We start from the raw sequence: 10,293 nt of genomic DNA on the forward strand, positions 1-10,293 counted from the left end.
CTCTCTCTGTCTAAATGCCCACGTTTCTTTTTCTTTCTTTTTTTCTTTTTTTGTATAGATAACTATGAGATAAACAGAGGTTTTATCTCTAACCTATTTGGGCCAGACATATGGGCCCTCCACTAAGGAGGGACCAGACCCAACCCAATTCCTCTCTCTTATTCATATACTTGATGTGGGTTTTCTTGAATTTTTTTCAACTGGTTCAAGACCTCACATCACGGGTCAGTTTTGGGGGGCAACCCATTTTAGGTGCAATTTGTCTACCAAAATTGGTTTTGGACATTTAAAATCATTCTAATATTGTAACACCTCTCTCTCTCTTGGTTAGCCGACACACCCAAGCTACTCGCACTCTCTTGTTTTGCCGCAGCCCACTCTCGTCAAAGAGAGCTTACTTTTATACCTAGATTTTCATAAAAACGTAAAGCATAGTTTCTATTCTTTTGCCTCTTGCCTTCCCACTCAAGCAAAATCCACCGTGGGTGGGAAATAAGGCAACTTTCCCAACAATTCTCACAACTAAAAATGAAAGAAAAGAGAATAACTTTACCAAACCATTTTAAACCCCTTCTAGAGCCAAAGAAAAAGAGAAAAAAATTCAACAAACATAAAGAGGAGAAAAAAAAAAGATGATAAAAGTTTGAGCATTTCTTGAAAAAATATTACGAACATGAGGAAATGGAACGTCCCTTATCTGGGCTCCCGTTTTCCTTAAATTGATCTGCAAGATAGGCCTTTGGAAAGCCTAAAGAGATGCTTAATCGTCGTGTTATGGAAGGTTAATGAGAAAAGCATTTTCTTCGTGATGTTGAAGACGTAGATAAGATGAAGATAAGCATAAGTTTTGATAATAAAAAAAACCACACTCTGGGTTTCGGTATTCCCACCTATCCCACTTCTTGGAAACAGTTTTAATTGCTTAAGAATTCTTTGAATATTGACACCACTCTTTGATATTTCCATCCTCAAGGTAAAACGAAATTCAATACATCTTGTTTATACGACTGTGGTGATTAAAAGCATTTGCACTTTGTAGATAGAACTCTTGATTATTGTATTTGTTTTAAAGTAATGCTAGGGAAACCGAGAGTAGGACCTAAAAGGGGACCAAACATATAATTTCACACCACAACATCACAGGTGACATGAGCCATCCCTTAATTTAAGAGAAATCATAAAAAGTAAATTTTTTGAACACATGGCATGTTCTCATTGCAGGTCCTAAAGGATTCATTAGCCGCCCCAACTAGTTTGGGACAAAGGCTTAGTTGAGTTGAGTTTTACGGCATGTTCTCATTGCAGGTCCCTGCTAGGTGGTACTCTCGGTCTCCATATCATTTTCCTTTGTTTTAAGAGTATTTTGATAAAAGCCCGGATTTTGCTATTTAGTGAAATGATGTAGTGGGGTCACGTCTAAGTTAATCCAGTTGTTTTACAACCATTACTGTATTGGATAGAGAGAACTTACCTTTATCTTTGTTTTAAGAGGATGATTGATGTATTTTGTATCCAAAACTCAAATCCAAATCTAAATACAAAGCATGAGGTATCCAAACGTGGCCTTAAGAGAAGTCGTGGCTTTTGAAATTTGTGACTTTTGAATACTCGCAGATAGAGAGGGGGTGGCGTGTGGCGCAACTCAGCATGCAATATTCAGCTTTACATATATTACCCCCAGCCTGCAACATTCAGTTTTACATATATATTATTAGATTAGATTAGATTAGATTAGATTATTCAATTTTATGTATAGCCCAGTTGGACTCTATATCCGGACTAGGGGTGTCAATGGACCCAGATGGTCCAATGGATAGTCCGAATCCGAACCTTTATAGACAGGATCTAGGCACCATTAGAAGAATCCATGACATATTTTGGATTCTCTTCGTAAGATCCGAAAAATTTCGGATCGTGATCAAGATATGGCAAAAAAATCCGATGAATAGTCACGATACATAATTCTTTTACTAAAATACCCTCAAATATTTCTTATATTAAGTCTTAAAGGAGGGGTATTTTCATAAATATGAACAAAATATTGGTTAGCTTACGAATTTCTACTTCCCCCATTTGAAGACATCTTTTTCTCTTCCTTTCCTCAATCATTTTTTCTTCCGGTAAAATTGCCACTCAGCCTCAACAAGAATTAGTTACTAGAAAGTTATATCATTACTCACCCTTGAACATTGGGGTTCTTTTCAACAATAAAATCCTGTTATTCATCAAAATCATGGGTTGTTATTAGATATAGTGACTAATTCTTTTCAGAAATGAGAAAGTTTTGAAGTTCATTTCAAATGAAAAAAGCTGAGATATTTTGTTGTTTTGTAAGTAGGACCTATTAGGACACTCCGATGGACGGTCCGATTTGACATGGATCGTGACCGGGACACAAGAAGTAGGATTCGAAGAACAATCCAAATCCAATCCGACCGATAAGGGATTTGGACCGTGACTAAGACATAGGTAAATCTGATCCGAAGTGGATCCGTTGACACCCCTAATCTGGACAGAAATTAATATAAGGGATAATTACATTTACACCCCCATAACTATTGCCAAATTCCACTTCTGACCCCGTGGTATCGACTTCACCAAAGACACCCCCTCATCTTTCAATAATGCTTGTTACGTGACGGGGGTGGACGGGAGAGAAGAAATTGTCAGGGGTTGTCTTTGATGAATTTTGAACTATCGGGTGAAAAGTCAGGGGGTCTACTTAAAAGGTCTGTATTTTTCCTAGACCCGGCAAACGGGAAACCCTCGCGGGTACAGGTAAAAAATACCCGCGATTCTACGGGTAGGTTTTTCATGTACTCTTACCCAACCCGCGGGTAACCCAGTAAATTTATATTTAATTTTTTTTTTAAAAGAAACCTTTTGCGGCAATGATGATTTCATTCATTTCACGGCCTTTTGCGGTAAACTTATCTAAATATCAACGTTGTGTCATGTTTGAGTGCCCAAAGCATGCCATCCAGTTCTGCAGTAGCAGGATGAAATGTGTACTACAGGTTTCACCATCTGGAGGGGCACCTCCTCCTTCTAGTGAATCAAAGAGCAACCTGCAACCAAAGGATCTGATCAGAACATAAAAACATTGCACCCTTCACCAATCTGTCATTCAATGCCCTATTTGGTTCCATTCCATCCATTAGCGATCTACATTTCTTCGTCATTTGCACATGAGATCTTCTTTGACAATACTAAGAATGCTTGAGATTCACCCAATAATTACAAATTTATATACACACATATGAGGAAAGTGTTTCTCTGCTAACATTTACAGGTAACTTAGGGTGTATTCTTTAACCATTCTCTTGATTCTCATTCTAGAGGTCAGAATCAATTCTTATTCTTTGGGGTGCTTCCAAATTTAGAATTATGTTTCTTAACTCATCAAACAATTGATTCGTGGTTACTGATTTCCAAAAGAACAAAGTGAAAATTGATAGGGGTTGAAGTTTGTGGCTCCTCGGTGAAATTGATCATATTGAGGGATTGATGTTTGTGGCTCCATGTATCAAATTTCCCAAAGAGGCCAGTGAAATTGATAATGCTGAGGGAGGCCTTCTACAGCAACAGTATCTAGGGAAGAACTTAAAATGTCGGGTGCCATTGCAACTTTTGCAGATGGCTGCCATTTTGTGACAAAAGTCTCAAATTGCCTAAGAAACCTTCAGTTCTAACTGTGAGCAATGTATGGCAAAAGTCTCAAATTGCCCAAGAAACCTGCAGTTCTAACTGTGAGCAATGTACTCGGGTGTGTAAGAGTTTTGCCTGCAAAATCTGATCTGTCATTACCTGATTTTCTCAACAAATTGAGAAGCATAAGATGGTTGTTGACCCCGGTGGGCTACAGATCACCAGAGGAATGTTTATATTTCGATTCAAAGTGACCAACTGTCTTGTAACAAGAAGATGATCCTTTCATTAAAAAGAGTTCTTATGCAGCCAGTATTTCATTGTACATGGAGGAACTGAAGGCTGTGGGACTTCGGGAAAGGATGCTCTCTGAGATTTGGTTGTATGCTGAGGAGAGATTTGGAGAAAAGGGGGATGATGACGATAGAGTGGTATCCTGGAAGCCACCCTCTCTGCCGTGGAGAGGAGAAAACGTGAGGATGTTGGAGAGGGCGAAGAATCAATCCTTATCTTGTGGAGCGACAATTTTTAGGACTGTTTTTTTGGAGTTGTTGATTAAAGTCATAAAGAACAAGATTCTCGCGAAACATTATTCCCACTCCAAACAAGCGTTAAATAACACACCCTTAGCTGGCGCACAAGGCTGAAAGAAACATTCCCATAGTCTAAAACCTCTCTCCCTCTCGCTCAAATTGCCTCCTCTCTCGAAGGCTCTCAGCGAAGCCTCCTTACCTTGTATCTACTCCGATTCCGGTAAGTTCTCCTTTGTAAACCCCTTTTTTTTTTTTTTTTTTTTTGCCCATTCGCTGTGTTATTTTCTGTATTTTTCGAACCAAACCCTCTGATTTTCTTCATCAATCATCATGGGTTTTGTTTCTGTTTGGTTTTAAAAGTTGAGAAAACCCGTTTTAAAAGTTGAAAATGGGTTTTGTTTCTGTTCCTTTTAAAGATTTTCTGTATTTTTCATCGAAAGTTTTGCGTGATAGAACCTTTTCCAATTCTGTTTTTTCTTTTCCAACCTTGCCCTCTGATTTTCTTCATTTAGCATCATGGGTTTTGTTTCTGGAGTTTTTATATGATGCCCGACCGTCAAGTACCGTAAAAAAGGTACTGCCCTTCATATTTGATCCAACAGCTGCGCACTTTTTAAGAGGCTGCTGTTGGATTAAATATTAAGGGTGGTACTTTTGAAGTACCACCTTGACGCTACTTCACAGTTGGGCACCATATAATTTCTCTTGTTTCTGTTCCGTGGAAATGTGGAAAAAGGGAAACATCAATCCTTTTTGGACGATTGTAACCCTCCAATTTGTGCCTGTGGCCACTAAATGGACGGTGAGAAAATTAAAAGAAAAAGCCCTTTATCAAGAAGGGAAAGCCTCTACAAATTGGAGAATAGTCCACTGGGAGTAGTCTCATGTCTTGAGAAATTATTTGGTGGCCGCCCTTTACATATAAAGGGCGAAGAGAGAAAATATCAACCATCTTGATTTTTTATCAAGGGGAAAGTCAAAAAAGGGAGTTTGACCTAGATCAAAAATCAAGGGGGAGAGTTTTTTTCTCTCTCTGCCCTTGTTGTTTGACGGTCGGCCACCTTATAAATTCTCGTCTTGAGAAATTCTTTTATTGTTTCCTGTTACTTTTTTTTTTAAAGGTCTCCATGTTTCATCTTCTTCTAGTTCTCGGACTTTTTCTATGATTTGTGAATGTAAATTCATCTCATATTTCTATTAGACTTGTGTCTTCTCCATTTGTAGAATATATGGTTCATCTCAGATCTCTATTACGTCTCTACTTCTATTTTCTATGTTTAGTCAATGCAATTCATCACAGATTACTAATCAGGCAACCATCACATTGGACTCTACAACTTGTGCATGGTTTTGAAGCAATTTGGCAGAGATTTTCTTCCAAAATGGTGAGAGTTCCCTGTAGAAACTTTTATTTCGGGTGTGCTTTGTGTCCTAAAAACAGTAAGAAACACTATCTGATACTTGTTATTATGTTTTACTCCTCTCTCTTTTTCTTCTTATTGTGCAAAAACATGTGAGAAGACATTGGTCAGGGCTGGGTCGGTAGGGGGGGTTTCTGGTGACTATTGGGAAGACTCTGTTGAACCTAGAATCATTTTCGTCTCCCATGGAAGTGCAATAAACTCCATCCAGTTCGCATATGAACAGGGAAATGGGGAAACAGGGCTGACAGCTAGGCATGGTGGAGTGGGAGACAACTTTGAAATGGTAAGACAAACTACTACAACTATATGTACATATGATATTAAAACCCAATTTATGGAGAACCAACCCATAGTTTCAAAATTCCCCTGCACCATCTTTATATTGAACTCTACAAAGTTGACCCATTTTTATCTTAACAGTGTTCGTGTTCGTGTTCGACTCCAGATTTTGCACTACAAAGTCAATCAAAACACCTTTGACTCTCCGGTACTCAACCACTTTAGCCAATTAAGATTTGCTTTGACCATGTTTTGACCCGCATCTATGTTTTGAAACACTCCTTTCAACCATCATTCAGAATCCTTGCATTGGTTTGACGTATTAATTGTGAACATCACGAAGCTGTTAAAAATATTCTAAGGCCCTCTTTGTTTTTAATTTTTAGAACAGATTGTGAGCCCAAAACTGATTACTGGGCTCCAAATTTAAGGATACCATTTCTTTATTTCTTCAGGCACTGTTCGTTTTAGATTGTAATTGCGAGCCCTTAATTTTGAGTCAAATAATCGGTTTGCAGCCCAGTCTGTTGTCACAATCTAAAATGAACAGGAGCTAAACAAGAATCATGTTCTATTGAAATCCTTTTTGTTCTTGTGTTTTTTTTTTTTTTTTTGACGCCTTTTTAGGTGGAGCTTGATGATCAGGAGCATCTCACTTTGGTAAGCGGGCATTATGGTTTTATAGGCAGCGTTAGAGGCATAAAGACACTGACGTTCTGTACCAATAGAAACAGGCAGTTTGGACCGTTTGGTGGTGTGGACGTTAGTAAAGACACTCCTTTCCGTTTTGTAGTGAGTGAAAAATCTATTGCTGGATTTCATGGGCGATCCAACAGCTCATACCTCTTCTCTTTGGGTATTTTTTGTAAAGGCCAATCGAAATGTTGGTCCTGAGTTGCCTTCCAAATCCCATCATACCAAATGTAAGCTGTTTATCATATCTTTTCTTTTTCTTTTGTATAAAACAAGAGGGAACACTATGGTGTGAAGAGCTGTTTATTTAAGGGAATGAATCTCTCTCTCTCTCTCTCTCTCTCTCTCTCTCTCTCTCTCTCTCTCTCTCTCTCCACCAAATTCTGCCTCTTATCCATATGCTTGATGTGTGTTTTCTTGATTTTTTTATGGGGTTCAAGATTCCACATCACCTTCCTGTTTAGATGTGCAACCCAATTCCTCTCTCTTATTCATATACTTGACGTGGGTTTTCTTGAATTTTTTTCACCTGGTTCAAGACCTCACCTCATGGGTCAGTTTAGGTGGGCAACCCATTTTAGGTGCAATTTGTCTACCAAAATTGGTTTTGAACATTCCAAATCATTCTAATGTAACACCACACTCTCTCTCTCTCTCTCTCTCTCTCTCTCTCTCTCTCTCTCTCTCCTCCCCTTGGTTAGCCAACACACCCAAGATGCCCGCACTCTCTTGTTTTGCCACAGCCCACTCTCGTGAAAGAGAGCTTACTTTTTAAGATTTTATACGTGTAAGCCTTTATAGTCCCTTATTTTTCAAAAAGTACCTCACTGTAGGATGATCCAAACCATCCATATGATGGGCCATAACGTAAATAGGTTGTGCCCAAAATATCATTTCCTTAGGATGATCCGAGCCCTCCGTTTCCATAGGATGATCCCAGCCCTCCGATCTATAGATGAACTGCATATTATGGAAACCTCTATAGATTGGAGGGCTAGGATCATCCTATGGAAATGAAATTTTGGGCACAACCTATTTACGTTAGAGCCCATCATACGGACGGTTTAGATCATCCTATAGTGAGGTCTGTACAGTACTTTTTAAAAAACAAGGAACTATAAAGGCTTACACCGTATAAAATATCCTTACTTTTATACTTAGGTTTTCTATAACGGTCCAGTACTTGCACACTCCCTTATAACGTGATTTGACATAAAGTTGCCCACTTTTCACATCAAATCAGGTCATAGGGTGTGCACGTAATGCGGACGGAGTGAAAATATCATCTCCCTTTCTAAAAACCTAAAGCATGGTTTCTATTCTTTTGCCTCTCGCCTTCCCACCTGAGCAATCCACCGTGGGTGTGAAATATGGCAACTTTCCCGACAATTTCCACAACTAAAAATGAAAGAAAACAAAATAACTATACCAAACCATTTTAAACCCCTTCTAGAGCCAAAGAAAAAGAGAAAAAAAATCCAACAAACATAAAGAGGAGAAAAAAAGAAGATGACACTTATCTGGGCTTCCCGTTTTCCTTAAAATGATCTCCAAGATAGGCCTTTGGAAAGCCTAAAGAGATGCTTAATCGTCGTGTTATGGAAAGTTATTGAGAAAGGCATTTTCTTCGTGATGCTGAAGACGTAGATATGATAAAGATAAGCATAAGTTTTGATAAAAAACCACACTCCGGGTATTCGGTATTCCCACCTATCCCATTTCATGGAAATAGTTTTAATTGCTTAGAGTTCTTTGAATATTGACACCACTCTTTGATATTTCCACCCTCAAGGTGAACCGAAATTCAAAACCTTGTTTATGCGACTGTGGTGATTAAAAGCATTTGCACTTTGTAAATAGAACTCTTGATTATTGTATTTGTTTTAGGGTAATGCTAGGGAAACCGAGAGTAGGACCTAAAAGGGGACCAAACAAATAATTTCACGCCACAACATCACAAGTGACGTGAGCCATCCCTTAATTTAAGAGAAATCATATAAAAGTAAATTTTTTTGAACACATGGCATGTTCTCATTGCAGGTCCTAAAGGATTCATTAACCTAGGCCAACTAGTTTGGGAGCGGAAGGGTGTGGCTCTTTCGCGTAAAGTCATGGGTTTGCTCCCCAGTGACGAGCGTTCGAATCCCCCCTTGCTTACCCGATGCGCATGGTTTCCGGGTGATTGTGCGCATCCGTAGGGAAATAGTCCTACCCCCGAAGGGGGTGGGGACACCCTTCGTTACCAACAAAAAAGAAAGGCTTAGTTGAGTTGAGTTGTATGGCATGTTCTCATTGCTGGTCCCTGCTAGGTGGTACTCTCGGTCTCCATATCATTTTCCTTCATTTTAAGAGTATTTTGATAAAAGCGCGGATTTTGCTATTTAGTGAAATGATGTAGTGGGGCCATGTCTAAGTTAATCCAGTTGTTTTACAGCCATTACTGTATCGGATAGAGAGAACTTATCTTTATCTTATTACTGTGCTTGGTTCCAGATGCATAGTGATATATGTCCAGATAACTCGGGATATATTGCACTAGCACATGCTAAGTAAATCAGAGTTTAGTAAATCAAGAGTGCTAGTAAGACTCTTTAAAGAGAGATATTCTCTATTTTACAACTGAGAAAGAAAAAAACCTTGGAAGTGCTTAAATTTAGTAAGTCCTCGTTTGGATACCCACAAGATTTTGATTTGGATTTCTCACATTTGCAATTGAGATATGGAACTGGATGAGATCCTTAGATTTCCAAATCAGCTACAACAGTGAAAAAATATCTGATTTTCAAATCTTTTCTACAAGACATTATTTGGAAATCAATATTTGTGGCAATTATCTTCACCGTCGCTGCTTCTCAACCTTGCTGCTGCAGCAGAGAGACCTCCCTCCCTCCCTCCCTCTCGAACAACATGAGCATGAGGATGATTGATGTATTTTGTATCCAAAACTCAAATCCATTTTGTATCCAAAACTCAAATCCAAATACAAATACAAAACATGCGGTATCCAAACGTGGCTTGAGTCGTGGATTTTGAAATTCTATGACTTTTGAATACACGCAGATAGAGAGGGGGTGCCATGTGGCTCATCGCCAGCGTGCAATATTCAGCTTTACATATATTACCCCAGCTTGCAACATTCAGCTTTACGTATTTATTATTATATTATATTATATTAGATTATTCAATTTTATGTAGGGGTGTCAATGGACCCACACGGTCTGATGGATCATCCTAATTCAAACATTAATGGACAGGATATGAGCACATCAGTAGGATACATGGGCATAATTCGGATCCCCAATAATAGGATCCGAAAATTTTCGGATCGGATCCAGTCATTCAGGTAATGTCCGATGGATAGTCACGATCCGGACTTACGAAAATATCCTCAAAATCTCAGTAATAGAAACTATGTTTTGGGCGTATTGTCGTAAAAATAACCCATATTTTTGTAATAGTTTTGGGTTTCCATCTTTTACGAACAAAATCTCCTCTTCCTTCCCGTAATCATCGAACAAAATTCATTTTTGTTGTCATGTAATCCTAACACTTCCCCCATTCTTGAACGAACATCTTCTCAACTGCTAGGCTAATCGGTGTCTCCCTTCTCTAAGGGTATTGATTTCTCTTCTCTTGTTCGAGTTGTCCTTTTTTTTTCGGGTTTTAATTTGTTGAAAACTTAGGTTTTTGGATACCTTTATTTTTCTTGTTTTAGT

At 38.6% G+C, this 10,293-nt stretch overlaps 1 protein-coding gene across 1 annotated transcript; it reads left to right on the plus strand.

Annotated features, from left to right (window-relative positions):
- The first annotated feature begins 4,301 nt into the window (after nt 1-4,301).
- Nucleotides 4,302-6,888, plus strand: LOC143883454 (jacalin-related lectin 3-like). Its single transcript, XM_077386808.1, has 4 exons — nt 4,302-4,401; nt 5,463-5,566; nt 5,703-5,888; nt 6,512-6,888. The coding sequence occupies exons 2-4, from the start codon at nt 5,564-5,566 to the stop codon at nt 6,776-6,778; spliced, it is 456 nt and encodes a 151-aa protein (XP_077242923.1). The 5' UTR covers nt 4,302-4,401; nt 5,463-5,563; the 3' UTR covers nt 6,779-6,888.
- The last annotated feature ends 3,405 nt before the right edge of the window (nt 6,889-10,293 follow it).

Source organism: Tasmannia lanceolata, unplaced genomic scaffold (genome assembly GCF_043159265.1).
Source record: "Tasmannia lanceolata isolate RefF3 unplaced genomic scaffold, GAP_Taslan_0.1 ptg000002l, whole genome shotgun sequence".
Lineage (NCBI taxonomy): Eukaryota > Viridiplantae > Streptophyta > Magnoliopsida > Canellales > Winteraceae > Tasmannia > Tasmannia lanceolata.